Source organism: Gavialis gangeticus, unplaced genomic scaffold, assembly GCF_001723915.1.
Source record: "Gavialis gangeticus isolate Ggan-Ray unplaced genomic scaffold, GavGan_comp1, whole genome shotgun sequence".
Taxonomy (NCBI): domain Eukaryota; kingdom Metazoa; phylum Chordata; order Crocodylia; family Gavialidae; genus Gavialis; species Gavialis gangeticus.
The window spans coordinates 65182400-65200920 of record NW_017729025.1 but is presented as its reverse complement, the minus strand read 5'-3'; the positions used below and the strand labels follow the sequence as shown (position 1 = coordinate 65200920).

At 40.4% G+C, this 18521-nt stretch overlaps 1 protein-coding gene across 3 annotated transcripts in view; it reads right to left on the bottom strand.

The window, feature by feature from the left end:
• HEATR5A (HEAT repeat containing 5A) overlaps positions 1 to 18521 on the bottom strand; it is a 166655-nt gene that overhangs the window by 17189 nt on the left and 130945 nt on the right. For all 3 annotated transcript variants that reach the window (XM_019518917.1, XM_019518916.1, XM_019518918.1), the window contains 8 exons: positions 16661 to 16842; positions 13913 to 13981; positions 13491 to 13670; positions 9794 to 10028; positions 8733 to 8981; positions 6307 to 6434; positions 3359 to 3506; positions 1085 to 1357 (listed from right to left, as the gene is read on the bottom strand). In XM_019518917.1, coding sequence (XP_019374462.1) covers positions 1085 to 1357; positions 3359 to 3506; positions 6307 to 6434; positions 8733 to 8981; positions 9794 to 10028; positions 13491 to 13670; positions 13913 to 13981; positions 16661 to 16842 — 1464 coding nt within the window. The remainder of the gene's footprint in view (positions 1 to 1084; positions 1358 to 3358; positions 3507 to 6306; positions 6435 to 8732; positions 8982 to 9793; positions 10029 to 13490; positions 13671 to 13912; positions 13982 to 16660; positions 16843 to 18521) is intronic.

The following is an 18521-nucleotide window of genomic DNA, read 5'->3' as shown; positions in this document are numbered from 1 at the left end:
CATCAAGCCTCTTCTTAAAGATCCCCAGGGTAGGAGCCAGCACTTCCCTTGAAAGTTGGTTCCAGCTCCTAGCCGCCCTAACTGTGAAGTAGTTCTTGCAGATGTCTAATCTAAACCTACTCTCCAATAATTTGTGTCCATTGTTGCTTGTTATGCCAGGGGGTGCTCGGGGAAACAGTGTCTCCCCCAAACCCTTCTGGTCCCCCCTAGTGAGTTTATAGACAGTCACCAGGTCCCCTTGAGCACAAGACTGATCTGTGGGCTGGATCTGGAGTGTGGGGCTGGAAATTTGGTGGTGGCAGCATTAATTGCCACAGCACCTGCTGCTCCTCCTGCTACCAAATTTTTGACCCATGGACAACATGACATGGCTCTACAACCTGGACTGAGCCAGGAAGCTCTCTCTAGGGCCTGAAACTTAGGGGTGGGACAAGAGGCTGTAGCATTACCTGCCCAAAGCCATGGCAACTAATGATACCACTGCTCAACCCACCACCAAATTTCTGGCCCTGTGGGGAGCCCTGGGGGCAGATGACCTGGTTCTGCAGACTGGATCTGGCCCATGGGCCATATCTTTGACATGGCTCCTGTTTTAAAGGATTTAGCATGTAGTATGGGGAGAAGTTTCAATTATCTGAGAAAAAAAACAACGGTTGCTTTGTATTTTGGGTTCCTGTAGTTTAAAAGGCAGCTATTGTTGAAAGGAAAGATAGAGTATATTTCATTTTGCAGCATGTTATTAGAGCTGCATTTTAAACTGAACATCTACAAAGGAAACATACAGCTTAAAAAAAGACAAAAACAAAATAAGTTATTTAAATTCAACTCCTTATGTGGAAGAGAAAAGGCTTTCTCAGTCAGATGACTTTAAACTCTCAGTTGCTCCGGTGCCCATCAGCTTGTTTTTTAACCTTTCAACGCAAATAATTAGAATAGAAATTGTCATGGGAAAATCATCAAAAACTTGCTGCAGCACATATTCAGCCAAGAAAATGATATAGCAGCAAACAGGCTCTTCTATCACCATTATTTTTTCATTTACCCTCCCCTTGTAATGAAATTGCACGTTGGAACCACATCATACCTTCAGGAGAGCAGACAGCAGGAACATCAGAGAGGATAACTAATGCTGCCGATACCAATTTGCTTCCATTCTCTGACAATAACTGAGGCTTTCCATCTTTAACTGTGAAGCTACCAGTTAATTTAGGGTTGAGCTGGGGGAGCTGTCTCACAAGAATGCAAACACACAACTCCAGCGTTGCAAAGACCAGTGACTTCCCAGGCACCAGGCCTCCCGTATCTTTTCCTTCTCCAAATTCTGGCAATGTCTCCTTTTCTGCTGCACCATCATCAACTACAAGTAAAAAGAAGAAATACAACAGCTATTAATTAATGTGCTTTGTTGATAACAGTTTAATTCTTGAAGCCTTGTCACATCAACAGCTGAACATTTGCAATTTTAAATTTTAATGCCACATAACATACACCTGTTGGATGACAGCTGTACTTTGAAATGCATTCTTAAGAATGATAATCACTGGGCAGGCATACTTTGAAATATGCTTTTGTATGGTGGCATGTGTATGTCTATAAGCAAGGCAGCTAGTAAAATTAATTATCAGGCAAACTTAAAAGCAGATGGACTAGCTACCTTCCTTATAAACATACAAGTTAGAGTTAACTGCCAAATTTTCAACCCATGAAATTTTCCATGTTAGAAGTCTGCTCCAGCTGATATTTTTAAGGGGAGAGCATTTTAACTGTGGAAGGGGAGTCTCTCTGTCCTGTGATCCTGTCATTCTGCTGAAACCCTGGCAATGTGAAGAAGTCAAGCGCAGACAGGATAAGTGCCTGGCTGAAGAGGAAGGAAAAAAGTAGACTGGCACAAGAAGTCTGAAAAATTAAGATGCAGGGTAGAGGTGGATACAAAGTGTGATTAGAAGTTGGGAGAAGGAAGATAATGGGACCAGTTGAGCAAACAGGCTGAGCAAGGCAGCTGTGACTGGATGACTGGGGCACGGACAGCCAAATTCAAGGTTGGGGTAAAACAAAAACTGGATAAAGAACTGGGGAGTGGGGGGAACTAGGAGTGGGTGGCAAGGACATTGGGACAAGTATGCATGGAGAGATTCAGTTAGAGATTTGATATGGAATGTGAGGAAGTAGATCAGGAGAGAGAAAAGAGAAACTGCCAGGAAAGGGTAATTGGCTGGGCAAGGAGACTGGGACTGGCACAAGAAGCCTAGAATGGACAAAAGACAGCACTGGGACAGGGAGTACCTGGGCAGAAGAGGTTAGTCTTAAGGGAAGAAGAAAAAGAGAAAAGACTCTGTGACCATGAAAGTACACCGCGCCTCCAGAGCTGGGGACAGAACTTGTGATTTCTGAGTTTCACCATACCTTGCTGTCAGCAGATGGTTGTGCAAACTACTACCAAAATATTTCTCATTCTTCTCTAGTATTGTTCCAGAAGATGACAACCTACAACTACTATCAGTTACTTCAGTGGTTCTCAAGCTTTTTAGACTTGAGGTACCCCTCAAAAGATTCAAGCAACCCTTGGATAATGTCAGCTCTTAGGTTTTTTTGTTTGTTTTTTACTACAGAAAAATCAATAGGGCAATTCTTCTGTTGCAAAGAATTCAGATCGATTATATGTTAGAATATTTTTATCAATATGGATTCCTCTTTGAAATTTCTCGGTTTGAGTGAAACCTTTTCACAGGAAATCAAGGCATCCAAGGGTGCCATAGCACTGTAGTTGATAATCACTGATTTAGCTCAAGTAGCAGATGTCTGTGAAATGGATCCAGAAGATTTCAACCCTGTTCCTGAATAATGTGAATTCTGCATATCATGTTAACTGAAAAATTAGACATTCCATCATGTTTCTTTATAAAAACCTAGGAAGGTACATAAAAAAAACACAACAATAGAAGAACACTAATGTTGCTAAGTCAAGCACTCAAGAATTGTGAAAATGCCAGCACTGCACTTAACTCTGCGACTTGAACTTGGCCCTCTTGTGTACATACATTACCATATGGTATTTAATTACATGATAGATAAATGTGGGAGGCTCAGGCCATGATTTTTCAGAGTATTTAGTATCATGTAGTATTTAAACACTCCTCCTGACTTCAGATGCAGCACCAACTACTCAAGTGTATCTGCAAATCATACTTCAATGATCTTTAGTCAGGCAACCAGAAAATGAACATACACTTAATGACAAAATGTGGAAAAGTTTGCTTAGAAACCTGTAGCAAAGGCAAGGCTAAATTTCAGTTCTCCAAGACAACAGCTTACTGCTTTAACTTTAGAAGAGTGCATAATTACTAGTATAAGATTATACCTTCTGCACTTCTGCGTTTTTCCCTCACATGTTCCTGAGATGCAAAAAGAATCTGTCGGACCACTTCAAGAGCAGCAAGCTGAATGTCAGGCAATTCTCTGGTTAATATCAGTCGATGCAAAACATTCAACAGCTCTACACCCAGCTCCTGTAGTAAGAGAAATGTTCGGTATTTTAAGGCTCATAGTTTGGTATTGAAATTGTAGAAAAAGGCACCATTACCCAAATAATTCCTTCTTGCAAAACCAACAGTGCTGCTTTCATCATCAGAACTGCCAGCTCCTGTGATTTTATCAAAAGTGCCTCATTCTTCGGTGTTTTTCCCTAAAAGCCTATGATTACACGATGATCTCAGCTTTCATTATAAAAGGTCATTTTCTAGTTCTTGGGAGTTTCAGAGAGAAAGCTTAAAAACCATGATCAAATAGGACCCTAAGGGCTTAAAGACAGAAGGCAAATTAAAGAAAAAAAGACAATATCATGCAGGACACCTAAATAATAATCTAGGCTTCTAAATTTTGGAGCATATTTTGAGGAGAATTTATTCCCCCAATGGTCTCTAAAATCTTATAGGACGGACAGATCCTTATCTATATCTGCTTTCTCCCAACAGATTAATATCCATCCTGAGGTTGAAATATTAGTTTAGAACAAGGGAGTCAAACCCAAAAAGCCCCACAAGACAGATGAGCGGTGTGGAGCCAAGCCTCAGGCTGGATCAGGCCCAGGGAGCCCCTTCCACCCCACCTACTTACCTCCAGCATACTTGATTCAGCAGTTGCTCCAGCTGGTCTGCGACTTGTGCTGTGTGCAGTACAGATCCCAGAGCAGCTGGAATAGGTGCTGTGTGTGGTCTAGTTCAGCCACAGCAGCAGCTACACTGCACGCAGTGGCCACGCTGGCCTGACTGCACCATATGTAGCACCTGCCTCAGCAGCCCCAGAATGGTGCTGCATGCCGGGTCACTTCAGCCAGCCCAGAACCAGTGCTGCATGCAGCACCTGTGAGCACTGTTGGTTGGAGCAGGCACCATGTGCAACACACTTCCCAGAGCAGACATACCATGTGTAGTACAGTCCAGCATGCAGCACATCTGCCACTTGGACTGCACCATACACAACACTTGTTTCAGCTGCTCAAGGATCCATGTCACATGCAGTGTGGGTCCCAGATCAGCTGGAGGAGCAGCCAGATCAGGTAGGCTGGGAGAGGGAAAGGAGAAGGGGATGGCATCCCCAAGTCCAATCCTGCTGGCAGAGTGGCATAATGCCATGGCCACATGCCATGCCTCACGTGGGTAGTGCTAAGGACCAGATGCCATATGTTTGACACCCCTGCGGGATATGTTTGACACTCCTGGTTTAGAAAGAAAAAAAGCAAGCAGTTTAAACATGTAGTTTCATGACTTACTATTTAAATGGATAATGGACCTTTATTTAAAGGTAGGCAAACAGAATAAAAAAATCATAAAAATAAAAGTGGGAGAGACTACAAGGTTCAAATACAAGAGGTAAATTAGGGTTTAAGTTATAGTAGGAAACTGAAAGGTAGGATGACTTCAGTTGCGCCAGCCAAAGCTTTGCTTTTGCTTGCAGTTGTAACAGTCTTGGTATCTTTAAAAAAAATCATACTCTGAGTTATAGAAATACTTTGCATGTCTTACACTTCAATTCTTTGTCAGAAAAAACAGAGGTCATGTCATACAAACAAAGGGTACATTTTAATTTTAGGGACATATGTTATAGCCATGTTGGTCTAAGAAATAGAGATAAACAAAGATCTTGGGTCAGAGGCAATATCTTTTATTAGACCAATTAAATAGTAGCAAAAAAAATTCTTTCTTTGCAAGCTTTTGGGTATACACAACCTTCTTCAGGCTGAGGAAAATTCGAAGATTGTAAAAGTTCTCCTAGGTAGAAAAGAAACTTCATTTTGCACAGGGGAGGTAAAAGGTGGAAGTTTATTCCCCTGGATACCTCAGAGTCCTTGTGTGAGAGGGTTACTCTATGATGTGCAGATTAGGCAGGTTTCTTGTCTGGAGGTGTCTGATGTCAGACAGGGAGGTGAAAATTTCTTCTTTTTGGTTAGCAATGAAGTTTACATTTGGCTATGCTTCACAATAGGGGTGTCAAAGATATGGCCTGTGGGGCACCTGGAGGGGCTGGGAATTTGGAGGTGGGATGAGCAGGGAAAGGATAAACTGAATTCGGTTCTGTGAACAGTTTCTGGCTTATTCTCGTATGGGACAGAACTCAATGCATCTCTTTAATTCAAAATAATGTTTTGAAGGAGGACAACTCCTAATCAGATGCTACATGAAAGTAAATCTAAAGGGTAAATATTTCTTCTGACTGATGCATTTCAGAAGAACACTGATCTTGGAACAGAAAGAGCAGTATTTTACAATGTGGTTTTGAGACTAGTGTCCCCCAAAGAATGAGCAACATCCAAGTAACATGTTCAACTAGACTTCAAAAAAGGTGTTAACTTTTATTCAAGACATCAAAATAACTGCCTAATTAATAAGTATACAAATCCTGATGGATTAAAAGTGCAAAACATTAGTAAGGATAGCACCCGGGTATAAAGAGATACAACGGGAAATTGATAGTTAGAGTGAATATTATCTGCTATCTACAGGAGTATACAAACTGGCGACTGAGTGAACCAAGTTTGTTTTGTTTTGTAAAAGGACAACTTACGTGGCCTTCAAATAATGAAACGCTTTCTCAACTTTTACTTTTAAAAGCCAGGACTATAAAACGAAGTTTTATCAGATTAGTTGACTGTTATGCAGACACACATATACACTGTGAGCTTCCTTTACATTCAGTACCTCAAACTACAAAGTGACCATCCTGGTGGGTATTAAGTAAAGCAGAGTGATCATAGAGTTACCTACCAGGCATTATCACAACACACTGAGAGATTCTGAATTAATGTATTACCTGATCACCACCTACTTTAGCTCTAGGCCAAGGAACATCAAGCAATGCCTGTAGAGCATGTAAGCATGCAGTAATGTTGTCCATTGCTGCATCTGATCGAGGGGAGCAGAGAAATTCTACACTAATTCCTGAAAATGGCAGAAGAGGGGAAAAAACAAAAAAACATATTTTTTAAAAACATTTTGTTGAAAACATTCAGTAACTTTGTCAAATAAACTGTCCTGTTGACCAGACCTGGAAACAACATATTATTTTATACACAAACACACACACACACACACGTTTTAGTGAATTAAGTTTTGCAAAAAGTCCCTTAGGGCAGGGACTTTTTTAACTCAGTGTCTAAAATAATGTTAAAGTGACTAAACTATCCAGATGTTTCAGTATATATAAATACCATATTTCTTGCATACAACATGTGCCTTGTCCCCAAAAATCAGCTCCCCTAACTTGCAGTGTGTGAAATAAGTGGGAAAATCATGTTTTGCCTGAGATAGAAGCACGGTGGTTTTGATTCCTGTTCCACAGTGCAGCAGTTCTGGTCTTCACTTCACAGGTGTTAACAATCATCTCTCCTTTTTAATGATCATTCCACTAATCAAGTGACCCTTTCTGAGGGCAATTTTGCTGTCCCTTAGGACTTATTGTCTTATTTCACAGCTCTTCAGTTTTTTTCAAGATCCACCCAAGGATCTCAGACTTCAGCAGCAGCTATGATTTTAGTTAAGCAGAAAAGAGAGGGTAAGTCAGCCAAAGATTAGCCTTTGTACCTGTACTCTGCACCTATGACTCTAGGAAAAAAAAGTATTCATAATGCCTTTCAAAAATACTGGAGTCTGAATCTACTATGTAAAATATTTTTTTTTCACAAAGACCCAATATACTATCTCCCCTAGCTTGAATCTAATAATCCAGAAACTAACATGTAAACTCTTATCATACTGATTTACATTACAGAATCAATTGGTAGGGTATCTACAGTATAGATTAGAAAGACTGAGAGTTCGTCTTAATTTAAAAAATACTTCAGATTTGTAACAGATGGATTCTGCCTGATTGAGGGGGCAACAAAGGTCCAAAAAAGCTCGACTGTACTAGGGAGAAAGACTCCATGATTCAGACGAAAAGTCAGATAAAGAAGAGGAATTCCTCAGAGGACTTTCCTATCAACCCACTATGCTGTTTAGAGTGGTGAGGAACCAGATTAAAGGTAATAAACAAAGGGTGTATCTACATGAGACGTTTACTGTGGAGTTGACTAATAAAATGTCAGCGTCTACATGTGTAGTGTTATTAGGATGGAGTAAACTAAATAACTCTGCCAGACAACAGTACTGCCAGACACAAGTACTATCTTTTGGCAGAGTTTCATCAGCTGCAATGTATGTGTAGATGCTGACGGGGCTGGCTGGGGCATGAGATGCTTCAGTGCAGGGCTTGCCTGCTGGCTAGCCCTACACTGAAGCACCCTCGTACCTGTACCAGCCCCTCTGCAGCACGTTGAGCTGTGGCGAAGCAGCCCCAGGCTGGCAGGATGACCCCTCAGACTCCTGCCAGCTGGGGATCCTTTGCCTCAGTTCAACGTGCTGTAGGCCTGGGTGCACATGCAAACACAGTGCCCAGGAGCAATATACTCCGGCACAAACTGTGCTGGAGTTTATTCAGCCATATTAATTGCACATGTAGACATGCCCACAAGGGAGCGTATTATTTCTAAGTATTTTACATGCTATGGACGTAAGGGATAACTGCATTTAGAAATCTTTAGAAAGGTTGTGTGGTTGCTTATCATTATCATGTGTCCCAGAAGTGATAAACTGGGAATGTAGAGTATCCATGTGGTGGCAGACTTGGAGGAGAATCAGAATTTGTCTCAGTGGCCTAAGACAGGTGACTCCACAGTCCTTTATCCAAGGAGGGATAACAGGAACAGTGCTGTGGCCAGAGATTGGTCAGGGAAGGAAGGAAAAAACAGTGCTAAAGATTATTGTGATCATTGATCAGGGAGGTTTAGAGACTAATGCGAAATATCTTGCTGAGCATCTAGCATACACAGCTTGTTCACAGCTGTGTGAGAGAGATGGAGCAGCTATAATCAAGTTAGTAGGTGCACTCTGGAATTACACTGTTGTTCTCAGATCGTATTAGTCCCTAACTTCAAACCTGTAGGTTTATTGGCTTGCAGTGAACTGTCACATGCTTAGTTTACCCGTTACTGGATATTTTTCCCAGCACAACTAAAAACAGATTGTAATTTTGTTTCCAGGACTTGCCACATTCCTTGCCACATGCATTTTGAACATACACATTATTCAGTGTTGCAGTTAGAAGCAAGCAACTACAGTACTACTTTGGCCACAGTTTTATGTCTTACTGAAACTAACTGTTTAGCATTGAGTGTCCAGACAGATTACACACTCACGGACCCAAGATAAGATGGAATCTGTCAGTATTCACATCCTCAGGAGATTTCACTGCAGCCCTGGAGGAAGAATCTTGACACATCGTAGTTGGAGTGACGGGTCGGGAGAGATTAGTTAGACCTTCATCTGGATCTACTACAATGAAACCTGTGCTGGTGAGCCATAATGCTGTAGCATACAGGATTAGAGACCAGGAATTCTGATAGTGTGGTCTTGCATTTTCAATAGTCTCTGCAGTATAGAATGCCCCACCTAGAAAAAGAGCAGTCAACATAGTTTTGAATGAGATGACTATTCTCAGCTATAATTATCTTGTCAGAGTATTTTTGTAATTGGGTTGGAGTGTTGGTCTAGAAAATGTACGATAGGCAAGGATTCTCATGTTATCATTTGCTGGACCAATTTTGTAGTCAGGACCTTTAGCTGATGAGCTTTCTGGCATCAGGTGTTCTTCCTCATGTTAACTGAGGAAGGACACCTGGGGCATTTATACACATACTTTTTCTCCCGGGACACGCCAAAGATCTGCTGTTTCAAAGTAGCTGTGGCTAATCAAGTCTGCTCCGCACGTGAGCTGACGTGAACTGTACTACACTGCATGCAGTTCTACAAGTGGCGAAATGCACATCAGCATGCAGAAAATGGCGGCAGCGAGCTTGTGAACTAAAGCACCTCTGAGATATTTTAGTTCAAAAGCACACCGTTGCCATCTTCTCAGAGCTGATGTGTATTTTGCTACTTACACAATTGCAAGTATTGCAATGCTGGGCACTTTTCAAGGCACCTGGTGCTGCACTGCATGCATGTGTAAAAATGCCCCCGATACTGAAAAACTTGGCTAACAGTCCTCCCAGCTATACAGCTGGTCCAATAAAATATATTTCAGAGTTCTTGCCTATTTTTATAATGGCATTGCATTTTTATGATATGCTAATTGTACAATATTTAGAGAAGGCCTAGTGGGTTGTGCTTAGTAAAAACAATGTACCTCAAATAGAATTTAGTAACAGTTCTTAAAGTTACAAGCAATGCGGATGAAAATACTGTTTAATTTGCTTTCTTACCTTCAGCAGGAAGCTGAGAGGTGTATTCAGAAGGTAAAGTTAAGAGAGCAAAATCCTGAAGCGCGGCAAGCCAAAGTTTGCTTAGTGTTCCGAGGTCTGCCTGGACCAGGTCTAGAAGTCCACTGGCAGAAGAAGTTTCATCACTACAGCTTTCATCAGTGGAATCTGTGATCTTCAAGGACTGTTTGTGTCCACCACTTTGGTTTTTTTGTCTTTCAACTGCCACTATATAAATCTGCTCAAAGATTGAGACACAGGAAATTTAATAGATTTTCATGTCAGAAGAAACTAATATGATCTAGTTTGATCTCTGTGTGTAACACGGATCAAAAGACTTCCTTGAATTAATTCCTGTGCAGCAGTTTTGGATTAACTGAAGCATATTTTCTAAAGATTTCAAGTGATTCACAAACTCTTGGTGAACTGTGCCTGTGGATTAGCCAGCTTCACAGTTAAAAAATTACACCTCATTTCTAGTCTGATTTTTTCAGGCTTCAAATTAGAGTCTTTGGATCTTGTTACATCTTTTTCTGTTAGGCTAAAAAATTTATTATCAAATTACTGATGTCCAGAAAGACTGAGCAAATCAGCCTGTTAATCTTCCTTCGGCTGCAATGATGTAGCTGCTTACATCCAACCTACCAAGCAACCCAAACCACATTGTTACAATAACTTGTCATCTTTTTAATTTAGCACTCTAGAACCTTGTATCATTTGAAAACATTATCAGTAGCAATATTTTCTTTATTGCAGGTTATTGATAAAAAAGGTAAATTGGGAGGTCCAGGACCCAACTGTGACTGCACTAGAAACACACCTGCTCAAAGATGATTTCCTGTTTAAAGCCACATTTTGTGACACATCAGCTAGTTTTTAATAATTTGCTTGATATGCAGTTCTCCCATTGTTATTTTTTCTTAATAAGAGAGACTCAAGTCAAATGCATACTATTATCCTTTTTAACTAAATCTGTAATCTAAAAAAAAAAAGATATCAAGTTAGTTTGAAAGGTTTATTTATTATTAAACCTTTATGAACTATCACTACCTTTCTTTAATCCTTGATTAATCAAGTCCTTATCAGACATTCCATTATTTTGCCCAGAATCAACGTCATGTCTATAATTATCTGAGTCATTCTCTTTAAATACTGGAATAACCTTCCAGTCCTTTAGAACTTTCTAAGTGCTCCAACGCTTATTGGAAATTAGAGTCCACAGAAAATCAGCAGCTAGGTCTTTTGAAATTCTTAAATGCAATTTATTTGTTTGCTTTTACAATATTTAAAATAATTGAATGGTATTTCACTTGTCTTATGGTCAAGCCACTGGCCTAAGATCTAGGAAACTCTGATTCATCTTTCTAAAACGTATTGCATCATCTTGGTTAAGTCAGTCAGTCACCCTGCCTCTTTTCATCATCAGCAAAACAAGGTTAACCAATACTTCTTTACCCCTAGCCTATATCTGCGTCACCTGCTTGGCTCTCAAATTCTTTGGGGCAGTCTGCATGCAAAAGGACTAGTACAATGAAGCAGTGATCTTTTGGGACTTCTACATGCTACTGTTACATGAATTATACATTTTTAACATTAATAAACTGGATTATTGATAAAGGTGAGTAGCCCTGGCTCTGAGCATCCAGTAAAACAGGAAGAAGTATTTAAAAATAGCTATGGAAATGAACGTTGTTTTCACAGATATACTTAGACAAATGTATGCCAATATTCTTCAACCTTTGCCAGGTGAGTAATTTCCTACAGTGTTCTATGTCAGAAGATGCTCTCCATGTAACAGCTGAAAACTTCAAAAAGTTTGGAGACCAAAAACCTAGATGAACTTTGTCATTTTCAGGAAATGTTCTTTACATTTCTAGTAATCTTTTTATTCTGATTTAGGGTCTTCCTTAAATCTAGGCTGCTTTAAAATGCTTTGAATTAAATTTTTTATCTTTAAAGTTCTAGAAATAAGACTTCTGGCACACAGTCATTTAATGGTGCAATATGATCTTTTCTTTGATCCCAAAAATCGTGCTCCTGCCATGCCACATGTGCATAGCAGGATGCATGATTTTGGAACCAGAGATAAGATCCCAATTGCACAATTACTACTTGCCATATGCTAGGGGAGAGCTTAGGAACATGCAGGGGGTGCCTGGAGAACTGGTGCACTCACTGGAGCCGGTTCAAGGCTGAGATTGACAATTAGCTGATTGTCAGTTCCAGCTCCAGGACTGCACCACAATACCAGGCTCACTAGTGCAGGTAAAGGTGTGATGGGATGTAATGTGCAATCCACACAACCGCCCCTCCTGTCATGCCACACATGCATGGCAGGAGGCATGATTGCATGTTAAATCCTATCACCCCTCCATCACCAGTGCATGGGGAGCCTGGTGCAGAACTCCCCCTACACCAGTAAGAATTAAGCACCCATAGCTGGGAGCACTCTCAGCTGAGGGGCTCCCAGCCAAAAGAGTGCCCCTCGCACCCTCTGGGCTGAGAGATTGCAGCAGCCACAATCCATAGGGCTCAGGGGTGCATGAAACTTCAATTAAGTTAAATGTTTTTTCTTTTGCAAGTGACCCTGTTAATTGCCACCCCAGCTTGTCACTTCAAGAGGCCTCTTTGGGAGCCTATTTCTAAAATCTTGTAGAAAATAAAAGCTTGTTGAGCATGCAGCCATGATCCCTAGGGACTGGGGGTGCGTGAAAACCCCAGGACTTGGGGATTGCAGCAGCTATAATCTCTAGGGCTTGGGTTGCTTCAAACTGCACCAACGTTCAATTAACCTCACTCTTAAAATTATATTCATATGTGTAGTCTGAATTTGTTTGGCTTCACCTTCAAACCACTGGATCTCACTAAATATTTTTCCCATGCTAGTAGAAGAGTTATTAATCACTAAAAATCTCTTCCTCATGTTGGTATTTGTAGGCTATTACTAAGTCACCATTTAACCTGCTCTTAGATAAGAAGGTCAGTCTAGTACATTTATATTTCTCACTCTAAGTTATGTTTTCCAGATCTCTAATCGCACTCAAACTCATTCCTGTATCTTTTCCAGTTTTTTTGATATGTGAACACTGGAATTTTACCAAGTTTTGGTATATCAAGCAGTTGGGAACACATTCCTAAGTCAGAGTCATACTATCTTACTGAACCTTCAGGCAGTCACATGAGAAATGAGTAACTTCACTTGAGGTATATTTATTTACACAGTCTGCCTATGGGAAATAAAATGCCAACAAATCTTATAACTTCATTCATGAATCATGGATATCTAAGAGATAACCACATGAGCTAAGGTTTCTTCATTTAAAGTTGGTAATGAATTGCTATAGAATGCTGATGATAAGTGCAGTATAAAGCAAGCTGCTTGCTGGTCATTCTGTAAAGGAATACGTGATAAGAAAAGGGCCTAAAGCAACTTTTCTAAATCATATATTTTAAAGGCATTCCTGTGACCACATTACATTTTTCATTTTAAAGAATATTTTGCTGTTAACATAAGTGGGATGCTTAGGTTTTAATGCATTCAGTACTCAATACAAAGCAAAAAATGCAAAGCTATTAGACAAACTTCTATTCACTAGTTTGCTGAAAGTTACTTAAACAGTTAAGTTTAGGTTTAAAAGGTAAGCTCACCATTCTCATCCTTTAATAGTCAAAAGTCCCGTTATAAAATGAACGTACTAACCTCTGCCCAAGCTTTGAGCACAGCCAATATCTCCATAGTTGAGGTGCTCTCATTGTATAACTGACTCTGTGCTTCTTTTCCAGCCTGTATTTTGGTCAAGGATGATACAAGCAACTGATGAACCCTTCGAAGGTCATTAAGGTCACTTACTATGCCACTTGCAATCCAGGCACTGCAAACCTAAAGTCATACAATAGAAAGTGTGATCACTTAAAACCAACTCCCCAAAGTATTTAAAATACTGGATTTTTTATTTGTCGAATTCTTAAGCACCAGTAATTTAAGGATAAATGAGTTACAGAAGTGCAAGAATCAACTCCAAAAGGAAAAAAAAAAGTGTTCTAGATCAAAAGAAACAGCTAAGATATGAAAGTCCTAGTTAAAGACTCATGCCTCTCAGAGTTTAATCTTTAAGAATTTACCTGACATGCTTTTGCTGTGACATCAGGTGGGGTTTCTGGGGTGAAGGCAGGTCTAAGTGCTGCTCCAACCTAAAAGATGTTATTAAATGCTTTAAATACCACGAAGGTTAATGAAATAATGTTACTTTTCATAATCAGGTTTTAGTTCAATTTCCTTATAAAGAAGCTAGTTCCTTTCTTTTTACAACATGACATTTAGGAAAAATGATCAGCAATTAAAGATGGAGTTGTGGTCGGCCACAATTTGTTTTCCATAGAAGAAAGGTTTCCTTTCTGACACAGTGGGCTTTGAGGCCTGTTTCCCTTCCTTGCTAGGGTCTTGAAGTCAGAACAAAGAAATCTTCTTATCACATCAAGAATTCAGGAAGGAAGAAGTTTCTCAAAGAAAACAAAAAAAACTGTCCAAAACCTGACAGGTCCTACAAGCCTAATGAGTGGCATTTCCTTACCCAGAAAGATCTCGGTTTTAAGGAAAAGAAAGCAGCACATTAGTTAACACAACAGCAAAAACTGATTAAATTTTACAGCTTCAAGAGCAAGAGAGAGAACACAAATCACACCTGCTTATTACTGAATATGGAGAAAGACTTATCAAGGAGCGTGGACTTCTTCCAGTTTTTACGTTACTGAGGGCTACAGAATAAAAAAAATTCACTATGTGCTTCAGATATTTTTTGATGACCTAAACTTAAATACCATCACACTTGGGATGATGGTGTCTTTACATGAATCTGTACAGTATGCAATGGTACTATCTGTTTAGGTCCTCAGGATGCTTCTGTAATTAATATTAAACAGGAAAAAACTGGTCCTAAACATTAGCCTTTGCCGGAAAAAAATTCTCCAAGTTGTTCGAATTGTTTGCATAGGTCTTATACAAACCGACAACCTTACTCAATGAAATTGTTAATCTTTGGTTCCTCTTAGAGGAACTTAAAAACATTAAGCAAGTTTTTAATAATTTCCTTTGCTGCTGTTCCCCCCCCCAATCTTGTTTTAGGGACCAAGTTCCCATAGAAAAATTATCCTGTTATTCATACCACTTATTCTGTGGATAACAAAACTGAACTGCTTCTTGCAGTAAAAAATTGATTTGCACTCTAATTTTTGCCATAAGTTGCACACTGAAAGACTGTTTCCATCAAAGATATTTTGTAGCTTGACACAGCTGTGGTGGGCAAGTAAGGTTTTTCTTCTGGCCTGTAGAGCAACTGCGAAGTCAACATTTATTTGGCCACAACAAATCTGTAGATAATCTGGCCTGAGTTTTAATTTGTATTGTAAGAGTTATGGGGAGCACTAGATTGCAACCTGTGCATTATCTCCATCTTAGCCAATGAAGACCAACAGAGAGGACAGACAGAAGCCATTAACAACTTGTTCAGTTCTGGTAAGGTGGTTCCATTCTTTAAGGAGCTTTTGTATGGGCTTTGGCTAAGAAGTCACACTTTGATACAGAAAAACTGGTTAAACCAGATGTAGCTATGTCTTATCAATACAAATAGCTATCTATGTTCTATTTGTGTTTAGGAGTACTGAACAGAATATAATGAGACAATATTCAGGTTCTGTAGCTGCTTCAAAATCTCCTCAATTTCTAGCAGCTGAGGAGGAGAAAACTGGTTATTGCAGAGGAATAGTACTAATTACATTATTGATTAAGTCCTCTCAGTATTTAAATGAAAATCAGATTCCCATGTTGGGATTATTTAGTCTAACAGTAGACTTGAATACTGTTGTTTGTTCTGTGTGGCAAGAACTAATGGCCAATTTATTTATTTTTTCAGGGTGTGCCCAGGAAGTGGCTTCTGGGTAGCTGTTCTTCATCCACAAAGGTACTTTGGTGTGGGATTCTAGAGGGTCTCTTTACTCTCATCTGGCAGACCTCTAGGAGTAGTTGGGGAGGGAAAAGGCTATAATGCCTGCAGTATCTTAGTAATGCAAAGACCTACCTCGCTGTCTCTATCAGCCCAGCCAACTGCCTTATGCAGACTACTAGAGAGCACGGAAGCTGGCTGAAGATAAATTCGGGTAAGTTCCAGCGATGATGGGGAAGTAGGAACCAATTGGAAAATTTGGGAACAATTTTAACACCTTTTATTTTTGCCAGGTATGCAATCTGGAGGTTTAATTAGATTATTCAGAAACAGAAGTGATTATGACAGTTTTCCGCCAACAACAGGTAGAAGGCAACAATTTTTTCCTTTGGAAGTGACCCTTAACCGCCACCCCTGCTTGTCACTTCAAAAGGCCAATTTGGGAGCCTACTTCTAGAAATCGTGTAGAATATAGAAGCTGGTGGCGCATGCAAAAAAAGGCCCATCTATTACATACAGTATCCCATATTGGTTTTTTACAACTGTCCATATATATATATAACTATTTCATCAAAATTCATTCATTCCTTGTATTTCAGGCACATGTATAAAAGTTGCTTTAATATGTATAGAATGTAAACAGCTCTTTTTTCCCGCTAGGAAAAGAAGGCTTGTTTTTTTACTTGGGGTACTCAAACACAGAATCGGTCATGATCAAACTTGAAAAAACTAATAATCTGAATCAGAAACTTTTCATGTTTCCTTTGCCCAAAGTCATTTTTGGGGAAGGTATGAATGAGTGAAAATAGTTTTTGCATCAAACAAACAGAATCTTGACTGTACCACTAACTGCTGACCAAATATCATTTCATTAACAGGCTGTTAATTTCAATTTTACTCTACTCATTTTTATAAATCAATGGGTACTTACATTAGCTTGATATTGCTCCAGAATTACATGACCTGGAAATTCTGGTTCTGGAACAGCTGCAAACTTCCGAACAACAATTAACAACGTCTGAAGCCCAGAGAGACGAAGCTGATCACTGTGATCTGTGGCAGCCATAAAAGCCATGCGGATCAAGTCAGCTAAATGTAATACTAAAAAGTCATCTGGGGGGAAAAAAAAAATAAATCAAAGGTATTTTCATTAAACACCCAATATATTTTAACATGACATAATAATATTCGTGTTTTATACTGTGGAGCCCATATCATTCACATTTTTATTTTATTTTCTTTACGTAGTTCATATATAGAAAATTTTTTTTTTTAAATTCATGCTTAATCTAGTAGATCCTAAAAAAGGAAGCTGTAATCACTCAATTCACTTTTTCTTTCAGATCTGTATCTTGTATATATTAACACAATTCTTCAGTGGTATCATAGTATCATAGTGTTTAGGGTCAGAAGGGTCCTAAACAGATCATCAAGTCCGACCTCCTGCCCCAGGGTGCCAGGATCATATCACCCCAGTCAAATATCTGTCTAGCTTCCTCTTGAAGACCTCCAAGGTAGGAGACAGCACCACCTCACTTGGGAGCCCATTCCAGAGCCTGGCAGCCCTAACTGTAAAGTAAAGTATCAGCTAATACTTTCCAATTTTATGATATATATTTGTGGAAAAGAATAAACACCTCAACATTTGACTCTGATAGAGATCTGACGCATCAAAAACCTTCAGATCAACATGTGGCAGTATTCAAAAACTACAGACAGGCATTCATTTCTACTGGTAAAAAATTATCTGGAATTCTTACTAGTAGAAAATAATAGCCCAGGAGTTGGAGCACACATGTATTCCAGCCCCCCTGGCTGGAGAGCTATAAAATAGGGGTGTGCGAAGGAGGCCCTATTCGATTTGGATTCAGCCTGAATTAGGACCAGTGATTCGATTTGGCTGACTCTGAATCTGAAGATTTGATGTTGATTCAGACATAGACGCAGCTTTCGAAGTTTTTTCTACATACCTTGAGGTATGTATGGCTTGTGAATGCTGTGATGCTGGGGCACACGGAGCATCCCACAGGAGTGTAGGGGGGCCCTTCCATGTGCTTGGCGGCGAACCAGAAAGTGGACCGAAAGTGGTCCATTTCCAGGTTTGGCAGGGAGCGCGCTGGGGGGTCCTGCTGCACCCCCCTCCCCCCATCTCCCCCAGCTCAGTGATTGGCCACGGGCAGGGTAGGGCACACCCTGGGTGCCCCCCCCCAGATCCAGGAGGCACCAGTCACCAAGCTGGGGTTGTGCGGGAGGGCCCCCCCCCCAGCGCACTCCCTGGCAGATCCAGAAGCGGACTGGCAGTGGTTCTGGTTCACTTCCGGGTCTGTTGCCAAGTGTGCTAGGGAGCCCCCTGTGCTTCTGTGGGATACTCCATGTGCCCCAGCATCGCAGCGATCACAAGCTCCTGCAACCCAGAAGTACGCAGAAAAACATTTAAAGCTGTCTCTATGTCCGAATTTTTCTGAATTGATTTGGAGGGTTCCGATTCAATTAGGAGAGATTAAAGGGTCCTGAGATTCGATTTGGATTTGGAGATTCGGCCAGTAAACTGGGCCAAATCTCCGCTGAATCTAATCAGAGACCAAAGCTTTGCACAGCCCTACTAGATAAGTGAGCTCTCTGGCCAGGGGGCACTAGAGTGTGGCTCCCTGGGCCATCCCCACCCTTATGGGAGCCCATTAATCGACACACTGAGGCGGGGAGAGGACAAAAGAGGCCAGATGGCAACTGACAACTGCTGAAAAGCAGGAGCTTTCATAGATAGTTCCTGCTTTTTCACCAATCAGCTGACT